At 50.3% G+C, this 17,823-nt stretch overlaps 1 protein-coding gene across 1 annotated transcript in view; it reads left to right on the forward strand.

Annotated features, from left to right (window-relative positions):
* The first annotated feature begins 853 nt into the window (after positions 1 to 853).
* The window catches only part of LOC144259626 (uncharacterized), a 42,488-nt gene continuing 25,518 nt past the window's right edge, over positions 854 to 17,823 (forward strand). Inside the window, exons 1-4 of the mRNA XM_077807921.1 lie at positions 854 to 911; positions 3,732 to 3,887; positions 9,340 to 9,467; positions 15,639 to 15,747. Of these exons, the coding sequence (XP_077664047.1) occupies positions 854 to 911; positions 3,732 to 3,887; positions 9,340 to 9,467; positions 15,639 to 15,747 (451 nt within the window). The remainder of the gene's footprint in view (positions 912 to 3,731; positions 3,888 to 9,339; positions 9,468 to 15,638; positions 15,748 to 17,823) is intronic.

Here is a 17,823-nt window from a genome sequence, read left to right on the forward strand (position 1 = left end):
GGAGGGTCCTCCGGGCAGAGCGTGGGCAGGCCAGGCGGGGCTGTTTGGAGAGGCACAGCATCCCCCAGCCTATAGGAGGTGCCACCCATGCCTGGGGCTCCTCCGTGTGTCCCGCCTTGCGTGTTGAAAAGGGGTCACCCCATTTCCAAGTAAAATTAAGCCTTGAGTCATGATCGTGAGTCGGGCTTCTCAACCTCACTTAGAAGCCGCTGTCAGCGCTGGCGGCGGGGCTGCTGACAGGGGGAGCCCCAGCTGCCTGGGGAGGACAGGGGCGCCCCTCCTTGCGGCCCCATCCCCGCAGGAGAGGCTCCTGCTGTCAGCCAGATGGGTGCCCCGAGAGCACCCTGCAGGCTCAGAAACTGGAAGGGAAATAAAGAGAACCCGGGTTTCGTTTAAAAAAAATCCCTCGATTTTTAAGCCAATCTCATGATCTGAGGAAGGGGGGTCTGACACATGATTTTCCGAGGCCCCGGGACTGGCAGCAGCCCTGGGCTCTTCAAGGGACGCGCTCCGGGGGGAGGTGCAAGATGCATGCACAACTGGGCCCCCGTGACTGCCCCCCGGCGCGGGGGGCAGGGTCCGGGCACCCCTGGCAGCTCCGCGCACCCGGCGCGGGGGGCAGGGTCCGGGCACCCCTGGCAGCTCCGCGCACCCGGCGCGGGGGGCAGGGTCCGGGCACCCCTAGGACACCCCGGCGGGCCGTGCTGGGCGCACACATTCCCCTCCTCACCCCGGAGACGGAGGAGGAGGCGGGGGGGACGGTGCCAGGCGCATGCTCCGCGCCGTCCTTTAAATCCCCCGGCTGCAGGCCCGGCTGCTGCCGCCGCACGTGCTGATCCCCGGGGGAGCTGCCATGTCCCACGAGTCGGACCCCGGCCGCCGCCGCCGGCGTTACACGCACGACACCTTCGGTGAGCGGCCGGGGGGCGCCTGCAAGGGGGCCGGGGGCTGGTTTGCAAGCCGCGGGGAAGCTCCCGTCCCCGCTGCACCGGGAGCTCGCTGGGCCCCTAGAGGGCCCGTGGCTGCGGCTGGGGGCGCCCAGGCGCGGGGCGGGCGCGGCGGGGCGAGCCGCTGTCTGGTGCCGCGCGTCAGGCTGCCCTGGAGGGGGAAGAGTCCCGCTAGCCGGCCACGGGCCGCGCCTGCTCGCTCGGCTCGTGCCGAGAGGCCGGGGAGCAGCCTCCCGTTCCCGGCCCCACCCCTCGCCGGCGTGCACGAAAACCGGGGGGCTGCTGCAGCCCCGGCCCAAGCCGGACTAAGTCTTGGCTCCCGCGATGCCGCCCAGACCCTCTCCTGGGCAGAGCAAGGCGGACACCTGCTGGCTCGAGCTCGCCAAATAATTCTCTGGCTCGTTTCTGTTGATGTATAAATAAAGCCCTGCCCCACAGAAAGGGTAGGGATCTTGGATTAACTCGGGTCCCCAATTTACTGAGCATCTGAGGCTTTATAAACCTTGGCACCGAATAACAACCTCTGAAACCCAGTGGAAAACCTCTATGAGGTGCGGATGCCCCTGCGGGTGCTAATGCAGCATCCTGCTGGTGTGGGAGACCCTGAACCCAGGCTGTGTTTGTGCATGGGGTGCATAACCCTTCCTGGGGTATAAAACGTGGGCTAACCAAGCGAGTGTATCTTGCTGTGTGTTCTGAGTGAAACATGTTTGCTTCTGGTAGCACCCACCCCGTGTGCTAGGTGCAAGGACTGGGCCTAGGCCCGGGAAGCTCAGTCTATGGGCAGTCCGCGGCGTGCCACGCTTGGGGAAACAACAACCAACTTGGGTGTGCTGCTTGCTGTGAATCTAGTCTAAGCAGAACGGAGTCTGTAAGGCCAATTTAAATCTCCTCCAGGTAGGAGACTTGAGGATGAGCGCAGAAGCATTGTCAACCCCAGACTGCCAACAATCACGGCATTGGCTTAAGAATCGTGAGATTTTAAAACTATTTTGTAGTTATTCAATTACCTTCTGGTTCTCCCCTCCCTCCCCCCCCCCCCCAGTCTCTAGGGTGCACAAGCTCTAAATTTACAAGCTTTTCTCTGCAACCATAAGGACTAGAAACTTACATGAAAGCTGATATTTTCATGCAATAGCATGATTCCAGCAGCTGGGTCTTTAAGGAAAAAAATATAAAGATGGTGAGACCGGCAATAACGTGGTGAGAGTTGGCAACACTGGTGAAAAATAAACTAGACTCCTCAAATTCTTTCAGTTCCATTATCTAAACCATGTACAAGTAACCTTTAAATGTATGGCTTTATCTTGGAAGTGCCCCTTCTTTGTCTGTCTAAGCTTCCCTATTGTATTAGTGCTTGAAAGAACTGGTTATAAAGCATGAATAGCTGTGACTCAAGACCAGATGTGTAGCCAGATTTTATTCTCCTGGCGCCTCTGCCTTCAGCCTGTCTTAGCGGGGTGGGTCAGCATTGTACAATATAGTGCTAGGCACTGCAAAGGGCAGTCAGACAATATTTCTGTGTGTAGGGGTGTTCTGGGGACCCATGGCAGGTTTAGACAATACCAACTTTGAGGTCCCATTTTTTGTACCTAGAGGTAGGTAGATGAGGTACATGCTGGAAACTAGCTTGATCATCTGCCCTTTGACACCCCTGGAAACTGACCTTACCTAGCATCTTTTGTCAACAAATAGGGTGGGGGAAGGGGGAGGAGGATTGATCCCCTAAACATAAAGGGGAAACTGAAATGATTTGAAAGCCATACGCTGTTGGAGGTGACCAATGGGTTAAACCAGCTCCAGGCTCTGTCTCTGAAGCCCCAGGGACCTTGTCAGTCAGTCAAACTGGTGTAACCGTGACAGTATAATTGGTTAGTTTGGTGACGATCATGTGAAGCCACTTCCAAACCAGCCCTGTGAGCTGTGTTTTGTTATCCTAGCTGTCATCTGATTCACAGTGGACCTCTGTTGGGTGAGCGTGTAACTTGGCTGGAATTTTTGGGTTGCTTGATCTGTCCTCTGCTCTGGTGGTAGCAAGAGTAGAGTTTTTCCAGCCCCGCCCTGAAACGGATCTATCTAGGCCAAACCTGCCAACGTCAGAAGGAAAACAAGGGGGCTTTATAACGTCTGCAGGGAGGGGTGGAACCTGGGCCCCCTTTCCTTGCCCAAAGGTAGCCTTCAGATTACCCTGTCTAGAGACCGCCAACCCACCATTGCCTCTAACCCAGCAGGAAGCAAACATTCCATGTAACAAAAATACTGCCTCCCACTTGAGTTTTCCTCCTTGATGCATCTACTGGCTGCTGTGTAAGTCCACAGAGCTGTAAAAATGGGGTGCCTTCCCCAAGGATGACCTAAGCGAGAAGGGGGAGAGGGATAGCTCAGTGGTTTGGGCACTGGCCTGCTAAACCCAGGGTTGCGAGTTCAATCCTTGAGGGGGCCATTTGGGATCTGGGGCAAAAATGGGGGATGGGTCCTGCTTTGAGCAGGGGGCTTGGACAGGATAACCTCCTGAGGTCCCTTCCAACCCTGATAGTCTATGAGCTCGACAGAATGCAGCAGGTGACGCTCACTGGAAAAAGTCCTCCAGTGTTTGTTGCCGTGGAGGAGTTTCTCTATTGTCTCTTCTGATTTGGCCTTTCTTCCCCTCCATCCGTGCTTTCTCACCTTCAGCATTTCTCTCCCCCATCCTGCCTGTTCCCATAACGGCTCCCGGTTAGAAGCACTGCACCCCGATGGCGACTGGCTACTTTGCTCACTCTCCCTTTACTGTATCCGTTTCAGATTTTCACAAGGAATTTGAGCATCGGGTCGACCCCCATCGGCGAGGGTCGCTGTGTGACCGGCACTGTGCTGCCATTAACAACACCCATGGAGACCTTGGGGACATGCATTCGGGATCCCATCAGCATAGCATAATGACGCCCAGGATACTGCCGGGTAAGCAGAGCTGAAAGGGTCGCCTGGAATGGTGCTGGGCTTACTGCACAGAGTTGGCCCTGGGGCAATGGGACAGGGTTATAGAGGGCGCCTTTCTCATTCAGTCCCTCTTGAGAGGAGAGGATGAGGTGGCTGATGCTCCATAGCTAAGAAATGCACTGCAACAGAAACTGTGCAGACAGCCCAGGGAATGCAAGGGGGGCTCCAAGTGCAAAGGGGTCTGTCTCTGACCACCTTCTCCAGCTCTGGGGTGTCACACCAGAACCCTGTGGCACTCACCTAGCACCTTTGGTTGAAGGATCTAAATGCTTGGCAAATACAAGTGATGCCTGCCTCTCATGGTGTGAGGAGAGGCAATCTGCCTTCTCTTAGAGGAGCAGACCTGGGACATAGAGTGACTTTCAAGTGGATGGGAGAGCTGGGAACAGAACCCAGGAGTCCTGGGCTCTAACTAATAAATGCTTGTTATATGGGTGGATCCCCTGAAATCCTATTGTGGTAGATGGTATTATATTAGCATGGCGAGTATAGCTTATTTGTAATAGCAAGCACTTCAGGTTTTCTAGCATCAAAGATCTTGAAATAAAATTTCTTGTAACGTATTCCTCTACTGGCAGGCTAACCTAGCACCTACCCAGGGGAGGAGACTGATCTCTGGTTGCAAAAATACCCAATACTTAAATAGTGATTATGAAGAGAGCAAGGAAGTGATGCTGGGCCAGAGCAGACTTCAGACAAGGAGTGCTCTCATGACCTGCATCTAGCTAGATAGGAGGAATAATGCTCTTGCCAAGGGACTGCTTGCGAATGTTGTAGGTAGAACACGGTGGCGTTCCCTTGACTTCCGTGAACAGCAACAGGGGGAGCAGCAATGAAAGGGTTAAACAGTTCTACGTCAAAAGCCGCTATTCGAGGCACAGTCTGTGCCAAGAACGCTGGGCCATGGCTGCTTTACCTCTCTCCCACCATTCTTGTGCCCATACAGTGGGAATGCTGACCGTGTGTGTGTGTGTGGGGGGGGGGGCAGTGTTTAGGGTATGCAATTAGCTAATAATCATACACCTTGGGTGCAACCCCCCGCAGTTCTCTCTTGGTAACTTCCCCTGTGTGGCGTACTGAATTTGACAAATGCGTAATCAGCTCTTTGTTATTTCTCATGTCTGCTTGGTTTAGTCCTTTTCCTTCTCTCTGGTCACAGCAACATCCTCACAAAATCCACAGAGAACGACTGGGCTGTCTTGTCCCTTCTCACGTGCTCCTGAGACTGGCTGGAAGGACTGGTTAAGAATCATTTCTATTACGTGTTTTCCAAAGCACTTGTGACTTTTGGGAACGTGGCTGTGTTGAACGGTTTGCCATGGGGGTCCTCAAATGTCCCCATAGCAGGGAACCGTCTGTCCAATGAGAGATGGGGCTCGGGGACCTCCTCTCCTGTTAGTTGCAGTGGAAAAATCTAGAAATTCACAAGAAAAGTAACGCAGGGAAAGTGCTTTATGGGACCAAATTGGGGGCGGGGGGGCTGGAAAATCTCCATCCAAGAATATTAAAGGAACTGGCACATTAAATTGCAAGGTTATGGGCCTACCACAGGAGAGGGTGGGTGAGTATCTGTGGCCTGTACTGAGCAGGTGAGACTAGATGATCATGATGCTCCTTGCCGGCCTTAAAGTCTATGAGGAATGGATCTTTCAGCATGTCTAATCCAATTTAGCTCCTGGAGCCAGCACCGTGTGAGCAGCCAGCTCTCCACACACCCCCAGCAAGCGCTCCAGATTTTGTGATGTGCAGCAGGCCCCAGCTTAGGGAACCACTGGTTTGGAGGAACAGTGGTGGGTGGCTTGAGTGTCTCCCATTCATGGGGTCTGGCTGGTCATATGGCACTGCTTCTACTCCCTGATTGCGACGTGTGGATTAGAACCACTCACCCAAATATCCATCAGCTGTCTGCCCGGGGTGAATAACTAATAATTTGACCTTACAAATAGCAGCAAACTGATGCTGGCACATTCTTCTTGCTGAGACTTGCAAATGTATTTTGTCTCAGTGTTTTGTGTTTGTTCAGCATCTCGTAGAATGGGATCCTGGCCATGGCTCCAAAGGGGCTATGGTAATACAAATAAATAATATTGTACTAGCTCTCGTCCATCCTCCCCGTGGAAGGAAAAGGCCGGGGTAGAGACCGTCGAATCGTGGAAGTCAACGAATGGCTACGCAGGTGGTGTCGGAGAGAAGGCTTTGGATTCTTTGACCGTGGGATGGTGTTCCAAGAAGGAGGAGTGCTAGGCAGAGACGGGCTCCGCCTAACGAAGAGAGGAAAGAGCATCTTCACAAGCAGGCTGGCTAACCTAGTGAGGAGGGCTTTAAACTAGGTTCACCAGGGGAAGGAGACCAAAGCCCTGAGGTAAGTGGGATACCAGGAGGAAGCAGGAGCGCGTGAGAGGGGAGGGCTCCTGCCTCATACTGAGAAAGAGGGGCGATCTGTGGGTTACCTCAAGTGCCTATACACAAATGCACGAAGCCTGGGAAACAAACAGGGAGAACTGGAAGTCCTGGCAAAGTCAAGGAATTATGATGTGATTGGAATAACAGAGACTTGGTGGGATAACTCACATGACTGGAGTACTGTCATGGATGGATATAAGCTGTTCAGGAAGGACAGGCAGGGCAGAAAAGGTGGGGGAGTTGCACTGTGTGTAAGGGAGCAGTATGACTCAAGAGCTCAAGTATGAAACTGCAGAAAAACCTGAGAGTCTCTGGATTAAGTTTAGAAGCGTGAGCAACAAGGGTGATGCCGTGGTGGGAGTCTGCTATAGACCACCGGACCAGGGGGATGAGGTGGACGAGGCTTTCTTCCGGCAACTCACAGAAGTTACTAGATCGCATGCTCTGGTTCTCATGGGAGACTTCAATCACCTGGATACCTGCTGGGAGAGCAATACAGCGGTGCACAGACAATCCAAGAAGTTTTTGGAAAATGTAGGGGACAATTTCCTGGTGCAAGTGCTGGAGGAACCAACTAGGGGCAGAGCTCTTCTTGACCTGCTGCTCACAAACCAGGAAGAATTAGTAGGGGAAGCAAAAGTGGATGGGAACCTGGGAGGCAGTGACCATGAGATGGTTGAATTCAGGATACTGACACAAGGAAGAAAGGAAAGCAGGAGAATACGGACCCTGGACTTCAGAAAAGCAGACTTTGACTCCCTCAGGGAACTGATGGGCAAGATCCCCTGGGAGAATAACATGAGGGGGAAAGGAGTCTAGGAGAGCTGGCTGTATTTTAAAGAATCCTTATTGAGGTTACAGGGACAAACCATCCCAATGTGTAGAAAGAATAGTAAATATGGCAGGCGACCAGCTTGGCTTCACAGTGAAATCCTTACTGATCTTAGATACAAAAAAGAAGCTTACAAGAAGTGGAAGTTTGGACAAATGACCAGAGACGAGTATAAAAATATTGCTCGGGCATGCAGGAGTGAAATCAGGAAGGCCAGATAACACCTGGAGTTGCAGCTAGCAAGAGATGTTAAGAGTAACAAGAAGGGTTTCTTCAGGTATGTTAGCCAAGAAGAAGAAAGCCAAGGAAAGTGTGGGCCCCTTACTGAATGAGGGAGGCAACCTAGTAAGAGAGGATGTGGAAAAAGCTAATGTACTCAATGCTTTTTTTGCCTCTGTCTTCACGAACAAGGTCAGCTCCCAGACTGCTGCACTGGGCAGCACAGCATGGGGAGGAGGTGACCAGCCCTCTGTGGAGAAAGAAGTGGTTCGGGACTATTTAAAAAAACTGGACGTGCACAAGTCAATGGGGCCGAATGCATTGCATCCAAGAGTGCTAAAGGAGTTGGCAGATGTGATTGCAGAGCCATTGGCCATTATCTTTGAAAACTCATGGTGATCAGGGGAAGTCCCAGACAACTGGAAAAAGGCTAATGTAGTGCCCATCTTTAAAAAAGGGAAGAAGGAGGATCCTGGGAACTACAGGCCAGTCAGCCTCACCTCAGTCCCTGGAAAAATCATGGAGCAGGTCCTCAAGGAATCAATTCTGAAGGACTTCGAGGAGAGGCAAGTGATCAGGAACAGTCAGCATGGATTCACCAAGGGCAAGTCATGCCTGACTAATCTAATTGCCTTCTGTGACGAGATAACGGGCTCTGTGGATGAAGGGAAAGCAGTGGACGTGTTGTTCCTTGACTTTAGCAAAGCTTTTGACATGGTCTCCCACAGTATTCTTGCCAGCAAGTTAAAGAAGTATGGGTTGGATGAATGGACTATAAGGTGGATAGAAAGCTGGCTAGATTGTCAGGCTCAACGGGTAGTGATCAATGGCTCCATGTCTAGTTGGCAGCCGGTATCAAGTGGAGTGCCCCAAGGGTCGGTCCTGGGGCCGGTTTTGTTTAATATCTTCATAAATGATCTGAGGATGGTGTGGATTGCACTCTCGGGAAGTTCGCAGATGACACTAAACTGGGAGGAGTGGTAGATACGCTGGAGGGTAGGGATAGGATACAGAAGGACCTAGACAAATTGGAGGATTGGGCCAAAAGAAATCTGAGGTTCAACAAGGATAAGTGCAGGACTCTGCACTTAGGACGGAAGAATCCCATGCACCGCTACAGACTAGGGACCGAATGGCTAGGCAGCAGTTCTGCAGAAAAGGACCGAGGGGTTACAGTGGACAAGAAGCTGGATATGAGTCAGTGTGCCCTTGTTGCCAAGAAGGCCAATGGCATTTTGGGCTGTATAAGTAGGGGCATTGCCAGCAGATCGAGGGACGTGATCGTTCCTCTCTATTCGACACTGGTGAGGCCTCATCTGGAGACTGTGTCCAGTTTTGAGCCCCACACTACAAGAAGAATGTGGAAAAATTGGAAAACGTCCAGCGGAGGGCAACAAAAATGATTAGGGGACTGGAACACATGACTTATGAGGAGAGGCTGAGGGAACTTGGGGATCTGTTTAGTCTACAGAAGAGAAGAATGAGGGGGGATTTGATAGCTGCTTTCAACTACCTGAAAGGGGGTGCCAAAGAGGATGGCTCTAGACTATTCTCAATGGTAGCAGATGACAGAATGAGGAGTAATGGTCTCAAGTTGCAGTGGAGGAGATTTAGGTTGGATATTAGGAAAAACTTTTTCACTAGGAGGGTGGTGAAACACTGGAATGCGTTACCTAGGGAGGTGGTGGAATCTCCTTCCTTAGAAGTTTTTAAGGTCAGGCTTGACAAAGCCCTGGCTGAGATGATTTAATTGGGGATTGGTCCTGCTTTGAGCAGGGGGTTGGACTAGATGACCTCATGAGGTCCCTTCCATCCCTGATATTCTATGGTTCTCTGAACAGCCCTACAGGCCAGACATGCAGGATCCTTACAGGGCAGCCCTATAGCTGGCCGTGGGGCTCTGGCTGGGGGTGATGTGTGTCTAAATCTTGGGTTTCTCCTCGCTGGTCTCTTGCGCAGTGATCTCAACACCTGCCTGCTGCCAGCACCTCTCCGACGAGGTGCAAATTTGTGACGGCTGCCTGGTGAAAACCACCATCACTGCGGAAAACGAGGTGGAAGCCAACAAACTCTCCAACAACTATAAGGTTTGTTCTGTGTTCTCCTCACCCGCACCCTTCTCTCTTTGGGGTCATGCATCGGTGGCTGAAAGCCCAGAATCTCCATGAGGGCTGCAACCTCTCTGCTGGCACATATGCTCTCAAGCTAGGGTGCTTCAGAAAGTGCTTCTCTGTTCTCCGCTGTGGCTACTAGGCTCTTTCCTTCGCTCAGGGCAGTTGTTCGGATTCCCTACAGAAGTGTGGGCACTGCACAGTCCGGGGCACTGTGTCAGCTGTTTCTGTGAGGAGCCTAGTCTGTAAAAACCCACTCCTGCAACGGGGGTCTAGCACTGGGGTGATGGGGTCGGTTGTCTTACTTCAGTGTCTGAGACGAAGGGTGGCTCAGTGGTTAGAGTACTAACCTAGGCCTTGAGACCTGGTATCCATTCCCTGCTCTGCTACAGACTTCTTGTGACATTGGGCAAGTCACTTAACCTTTGTGCCTTAATTTCCCGTCTGCTGGAATTATTATTTGAAATTAATATGGGAAATCACCAAACACAATTTAACCATAAATGCCTTTATTAAATCCAAAGGTCAAATGGTTGTTTTAAACCTGCTACCTATTAATTTCCTTTTGATGGCCCCTTGTTCTTGTATTATGAGAAGGAGTAAATAACACTTCCTTATTTACTTTCTCTGTACCACTCATGATTTTATAGACCTCGATCATATCCCCCCTTAGTCGCCTCTTTTCCAAGCTGAAAAGTCCCAGTCTTATTAATCTCTCCTCATACGGAAGCCATTCTATACCCCTAATAATGTTTGTTGCCCTTTTCTGAACCTTTTCCAACTCCAATATCTATCTTTTGAGAAAGGGCGACCACATCTGCATGCAATATTCAAGATGTGGGCGTACCATGGGTTTATATAGAGGCAACATGATTTCTGTCGTCTTATCTATCCCTTTCTTGATTCCCAGCATTCTGTTTGCTTTTTTGACTGCCGCTGCACATAGGGTGACTTGCCCAATGTCACTCAAACTATTATTAAAAGCCTAATTATTAAGCAGCTTACTACATCCAGATAGTAACAAAACATATTTATAAGCACTTGATCATGATATTTACAAATGGGCTAAACCCAGGGGTGTTCCGCCCCATACTGGTCGGCTCCAGCATGGTCAGGCAGGTATTAGCAATGAACCCTTTGAGTTTACTTTTTGTATATCCTTTAACAAACAAGTGATGTCATTGCCAATGACTGACTTCAGCTAAAGACCAACCTGAGACGTTCACCCTGGTTTCCAGTCTTAATCCAGATAAGATTTACAACCTCCTCTCCTCCCAAGGTCTTTCCTCCCCTCCTTCTTGCTGTACACCAGTTTTCCCATTGCACCTGGATTCACGTCGGCTTTAACACTGGTGTGTGGGTTGGGGGAGGGCCAAGTTGGTTCATTTTAAGACTGATCCTCTTGGTTTGATTTAAAATCATTTGCAGTTAACCCTGTTGCTCAGAGGCCGCCTTTGTAGAAACATCCCCTTATCTTATTAGTTGTTATTTGAACCAGACATCCACCCTACCTCATTCCTTCTGGCTTTATAACTATTTCCAAAGCCTTCCTGCTACTTGCTAGTCAGGGCCTTTCTTTACAACACGCACATTTCCTTAACCAAACTCAAGTTAACTTTAATTCTCTAATTTTAAACTTCTCATACACATCTGTAAAACGGGGTTAACAGCACTGCCTGATCGGGGTGTTCTGATGGTTCTAAAATTCCACTCCTCTTACACCCATGCTGCCAATCTGAGCGTAACTCCTAGAGGCCCCGTCTGGCCAATCTGAGGCTGAAAACTGGCCTCCTGCCTAAGTCTCTCTTCTAAATGTTTCTTATACTGTTAGTGGCAGTGACCTGCATGTTGGGCCTGCTGCTTTGCTAAATACCTTTTCTGACTCGCATCAGCTGTGCCTCTTCCGTAGATCATGTGTTGTAATTATTATTTACGCAGGGTATCACGGCAACACTGATTTAACCATATTTTCTTTGTTAAATCAAAAGGTACAATTGCTCTAAACATGCCTAACTAATAAGCAATTCGCTACATCCAAACAGCAACAGAAGCATTTGCCCAAGATACTTAAAAATGGGCTAAACCCAGGGGTGCTTAGACACCGTTGACTCCCACTTGGTTCATTGCTAATATCTGCCTGACCCTTTTAAAGAGTTTACTTTCCTGTACCTGTTAACAAGTGATGTCCTTGCCAAGTAATGGGCCTTCGTTAAAGCAAGATGAAGGCATTTCTCATTTAACCAATTGACTGAACCAGGTACCCAATTAACCATGTCTTAGGTTCAGCCTAAGGTAACAGAACTTAAATAAGAGAACTGGTTTTTCTAAGGGTCACTACAAGTGTAACACACCTCTTCTGTCTCATGACCTCATCCATTTTGGTCACATGCTTTGGGCCTGTTGCTTATGCCAATATCCCACCTCCAATTTAAAACCATAGTTCACCCACATCTAACATGGGCCTATATTCCTAGATTGTGGCTGGCACATAGGGCCTCTCAAAAGCCACATGCGGCACAAGTCACCTTGTACGTGGCATGTTCTCCTCTTCAGCCATGGGTCGGACAATAGCTTCTCCAGATAGTCAATAACTAAATTCACTTGTCTAGATCAAGGTTTTAGCTGTCCCAGGCTAATGGACAGGAGGAGCCTGCTACCTGAGAGAAGACCTTGGGGAGCAGATGCACCTAATCCCACAAAGGGCTTGCTTCCAAGGGAGCACTCTCATCTAACGAGGCTGGTGCCTGGCGGTGAAGGGGAAACCCTCATACCCTGTGGGAAGCCAAAGGGGTGAGGCAGAGGCCAACCGGCCAAAGGAAGAGTTTATTGTCCTGCTCTGACCTCCACCATGTAGTCCTCTTTCTTTATAGACTAAGAACAAAGAAGGCCACTAGGTGAGCAAGAATCAAGGTGAGCAAAAGCAAGGACCTCTGATGCAGGGACTTGTATGACAGTCACCACTCTGTCTGAGCATCCTGGAGAGTGTGGACTCTGGGAGGAACTTTAGGGGCTTGAGATGCATGCAAAGGCGATCTCCCTCACAGTGGTGGGTTTGGGGTCCACTCTCTTCTTCCCAGGCTCGACAGCAATGGTGCTTTACCTTCCTGGGTGCAGAGAAAAAGCCGCCCCATTGACCAATAAAATACAAAAAACACCCTGTATCTGAATCTGGGAATGGCTCAACTCCTCCCGGCCCTGCACTGATCACACAGTTTTCCCCCTGGGAGAGAGAATGGGGGAGGTTTAGGTTGGATATTAGGAAAAACTTTTTCCCTAGGATGGTGGTGAAACACTGGAATGCGTTACCTAGGGAGGTGGTAGAATCTCCTTCCTTAGAAGTTTTTAAGGTCAGGCTTGACAAAGCCCTGGCTGGGATGATTTAATTGGGGATTGGTCCTGCTTTGAGCAGGGGGTTGGACTAGATGACCTCCTGAGGTCCCTTCCAACCCTGATATTCTATGAATGAACCACACGGGACACACTAGTCATGTTCGGTGCCCTGATGGTAGCTGCTTGGATGCTGTGTGGTGTTGTACAAACCAATGTAGAATAGAACAGAAAGGTAGATGCCCTAGGTGTGGCAAAAGTGGGAACTGTCCTTTCCCCTTCCATCCCCCACATCATTGATGAATGACGTAGCTCTGATCAGAGCCTTTAACTTTGTGCAAATTGATTGCCCTTCCATTGGGGAAGCCGTGATCTCATAATAGCACCTTCTGACTTACGTGAAATTGCAGAACTGGCGAGTCATGCATCTGAAAACCAACCATTGTTTGTTCTGTAAAATCGTAATTTTCTCACTCCCTTTCGCCCGTTAATCTGGATTAATTTCAGTTGGACGTAATCTGGAGGACCTCAGCAAAGTAGCCCTAACTGCTGAGCCCTGCATGGGTCTGGGGCTGCTGACGCTGCCTCCGCACGGAATGGGTCTGGTTCATCTGGGGCAGTAGGTAGCTGGGAATGACAAACAGGCTTTTCATCAAAACCACTCTGCGGCATGCTCCACAGCAACCAGCCACCAGCTCCAGACGGGATGAGAACAGATCAACACAAGGGCACTCTGAGGGCTTGTTCTGGGCAGTCTGAACTTCAGATAGGTGACAAGGTGCTCTCCTCAGTCCTGTGACGCTGGTGGTGCCCAAGTGCTACAGAAATGAGCTGGCTTCTGAGACACCGTCCCCCCCACACAGTTGTCTCGCTTCGTACAGAAGCTTTGTTCATAAAGCAATCAATGGGGCGTGCTTAGAGCAGGTCTGCAGTTGCTACAAGGCAGCATTTTATATCCGTGAAGATGCTACTACACCAATGGGAGAACCTCTCCCGTTGACGTAGGTCCTCCACCCCTTCTTTCCCCCCCGCCCCCAAGAGCTGGTAGCTTTGTCAATGGGAGACGCTCTCCCATCGCCACAACGCTGTCTACACCAAGTGTTAGGCTGGTATAACTGTGTCGCTCCAGGGTGTGGATTTTTCACACCCCTGAATGATGGAGTTATACCTATGTACGATGATCATGTAGACCCAGCCTTACACCATCCATTACTCCCCCATCAGCATATGTTGGCTACAAGCACGTTATTAGATGGCCATGAGCAATGCAACGCAGTGCCCAGTTTCCATTGGGTTTATAAAGTCTGACCCAAAGCTAAGGACCTGGAGGCAACTGAATGTCCCTTGTAGTCCGTTGGTTACCGGGGAGCAAAAACTACTGAAGATCCCAGGTGATCTAATGTGCCTTCGTCCCCCTTTTAGCTGAGGGGGTCATGGTCTTGTGTCCAGATTACTTCCACAGTCTTGTGTCTAGTTACTTCCACATCTACAGCTGGAAGGGGGTTGGGGTGCATGAAGTTTAGGAGTGGGAAATGCATGTAACCTGTGTCTAATACCAGAGGCTGGGGGAGAGCACCAATGTTACCTGTGTGAGGTTCTTTTCTTACCCCATTACCTTAGTGCCTGAGCACCTCACTGCATAGCTTATCCTCACAGTGCCCCAGGAGGTAGGGCAGGGCTCTTGTCCCCCCCACTCAGATGAGAACTCGGGTACAGAGTAAAGGTCATGCCCAAGGTCACGCAGGGAGTCTGTGGCAAAGCAGGGAATTAAACCCAGGTCTCAAGTCCTAGGCTTGTGCTCTAGCCGCTAGGCCATCCTTCTGCTGTGCTGTGGGGAACTTCGAAATTCCCTCCCATTCTTGCTGCCTTCACTTACCAAAACACGGTACAGGTAACTCGGGCCATGGAGTCCAAATTGGAACTGATCAAACATTCTGTAGGGGAAAGTCCTTCACACCTGCCATGCCCTTCTCCAGGGAATTCTGGGATTTGGGGATGGATTTTTACCACCTCTCCCTCATGTAACAGGAAGGCAAAATGCCTTTTGGTACATCTACACTGCAAAGAAAACCCCGGCACCGAGTCTGAGCCTGGCTCAATTGACTTGGGCTCTGAGACCCTCGCCTGGAACGTCTGCACTGTTTGCTGTCCCACAGCCCCACAAGTCTGAGTCAGCTGACCCAGGCTCATGAGACACGGTGCTGCTGGTTTGTCTTACCTACCCTGTCTGTCCTCGTTAGCGAGGATTAACTGGCTCTGGTATTCACTGTTGATGATGATGTGTGTTAACCACACACAGGATCTTCCATTGCTTTTCTCATCCGGGCTGGGCAGTGAAGAAGTTGACTGAGGTTTCTGGGGCACAATCAGGGGTGTGGGCAGAGGGGAGTTGTCACTACTATGTTGGTGGCTAGTCTCAGTCGGCTAGTCCCAGACAACTGTATCCTGATGTTTGGTTGCCCTTGTGGAAATGAGACCCCAGCCAGAAGTCCCTCACCAGCTCTGTCTCCTGGTCTCTGGAGTTAGCCTGGCATGCCGGCTCCCTGATTAGTCTGAGGAGCGCCAGCTCTGCCTTCTCCCCCCACATGCTCCTGTGCGATCGAACTACTGTCTCCGGTCTCTCTCAACCTCCTGTGAATTAGGAACCGCAATCCTAATATGGGGCAGCCACTGCCTCCTGCCCTCCGTCCCCCTCCGTATATCTGCCCATAGCCCGCAGCACTTCTGACTAGCTGGAAGGAGTGGAACATGCTCTCTGGAACAGCAGCACCGGCCAGGTGCAGTCGCTTGGGGTCTGACTTGTTTCTCTCTGCTTCCCAGTTTGGCTTTAAGAAATGGAAGAGCCACGTGACAGCCAGGCCCTGGGAAGACCGGTCGGAAATCGTGAAAGAGCTCTACTCAGATCTGAACGTTGTGAAAAGCCCCACAGGTAGGAAATGATGCCCTGCCCAAACTCCCCCTTTCTGGTAAGGGCATCTCTAAATCCCCCTCTCCCCTGGGGCAGCTAGCAGTCCTGAGAGTTTTGTTTTGATCATATTTATCTGCAAGGCCAGTGAGGGGCACCTGGAATCCATCAACCCTCTAACTTGTCAGCACGTCTGGAAGGTGATTGTCGCAAACTCCTATGGACTGACCCAGCCCTTGTGTTTAAAGTGCCACCGAATGGGAGCCACCGCTTCCAAATCCAGGCCTCTGTGCATACCCTCCTTAAGACCACCTCCCGCCAAAGGGAAGCACTCGATTGCCCTCAGCAGAAGGCAATGGTGGCCATGCTTCGGCATTCATAATGTAACATACACCAGGCCTGCCCACAAGACCAGCAGCAGGGTGACAGTTACAGGGCAGTGGCTGCCGCAGTGACCAACTCTCCCTCTCTGTTGAAGGAGGGTGGTGTCCTGGGCCCCCAAAGGAAATGGTTCATGTCTGTGACTCTTGTAGCAAGTAGAAATGGCACCTCCAAGGACCTGTGGACAGCAGCAGAATGTTTGTACTCAGCACGGTGGGATTTCTTCCCCCCACGTTCTTCTCTGCATTGTATGAGCCATTAGTTAGCTGATTAATGTGCTGCATTCCCATTGCTTACGTGACTGCTTCCCTGAATGGGCAGTGTAACTTTAGGGGAATGTTTGTCCACATCTTGGAAATAGAGGGCATGCTGCCCATTCGGCTTGGAGCGTCCCTTTAAAGGCTGGGAGCTAGGGCTTGAGCTGTCTGCGTCTGTCTCTGAGCTGAGCAGTGCAGGTCAGATCCTGGGTCATATGTATCCCACCGCTTGGAGTAACAGAGTAAGAGCTTTTCACTTCAGTTAACGGTGGGGTGTATGTGAGCGATCGATCAATTGATTGATCATTGGCTCACGTCCGTGACCTAAGTCCCTCCTGGTGGTTAAGAACATAAGAACGGCCACACTGGGTCAGACCAGTGGTGCATCGAGCCCAGTATCCTGTCTTCCAACAGTGGCCAGTGCCAGATGCTTCAGAGGGAATGAACAGAATTGATCTATCCCCTGTCATCCAGTCCCAGAATCTGGCAGAGAGAGGCTTAGGGACACCCAGAGCAAGGGGTTGTATCCCTAACCATCTTGCTAAAAGCCATTGATGGACCTATTCTCCAGGAACTTATCTCGCTCTTTTTTTTTTTTTTTTTTTTTTAAACCCAGTTATGCTTTTGGCCTTCACGTCCTCTGGCAACAAGTTCCACAGGTTAACTGTGCATTGTGTGGAGAAGTACTTCCTTGTGTTTGGTTTTTAAAGATGCTGCCTATTAATTTCATTGGGTGACCCCTAGTTCTTGTGTTAAACAAAGGGGTAAATAACACATCCTCATTCGCGTTCTCCACCTCATTCATGATTTTATAGACCTCCGTCATCTCCAGCTTGAAAGAAAGATGACTAAGGGAACAGTCCCAGGCTCTTTAATCTCTCCTTATATGGAAGCTGTTCCACACCCCAGTCATTTTTTGTTGCCCTTTTCTGTACCTTTTCCATTTCTAATACAGCTTTTTTTGAGATGGGGAACTGCACACAATCTTCAAGGTGTGGGCAAAAGCATGGATTTATACAGAGGCATTCTGATATTTTCTGTCTTATTATCTATCCCTTTCCTAGTGGTTTCTAACATGGTTAGCTTTTTTTGACTGCCACTGCACATTGAGTGAGTGTTTTCGGAGAACTATTCACAAGGACTCTAAAATCTTTCTTGAGTAGTAACAGCTAATTTAGACCCCTTTTCATATGTGTAGTTGGGATTGTTTTCCAGTGTGCATTACTTTTGCCTTTATCAACAGTGAATTTCATCTGCCATGTTGTTGCCCAGTTGCCCGGGTTTGTGAGATCCCTTTGTAACTCTTTGCAGTCTGCTTTGAACATTACTATCCTGAGTAACTTTGTATCATCTGCAAACTTTGCCACCTCACTGTTTATCCCTTTTTCTAGACCACTTATGGATGTCGAACGACACTGGTCCCAGTAGATCCCTGGGGGACCCTACTCTTTACACCTCTCCA

The sequence above is a fragment of the Eretmochelys imbricata genome, chromosome 1 (genome assembly GCF_965152235.1).
Source record: "Eretmochelys imbricata isolate rEreImb1 chromosome 1, rEreImb1.hap1, whole genome shotgun sequence".
Classification (NCBI taxonomy): Eukaryota; Metazoa; Chordata; order Testudines; family Cheloniidae; genus Eretmochelys; species Eretmochelys imbricata.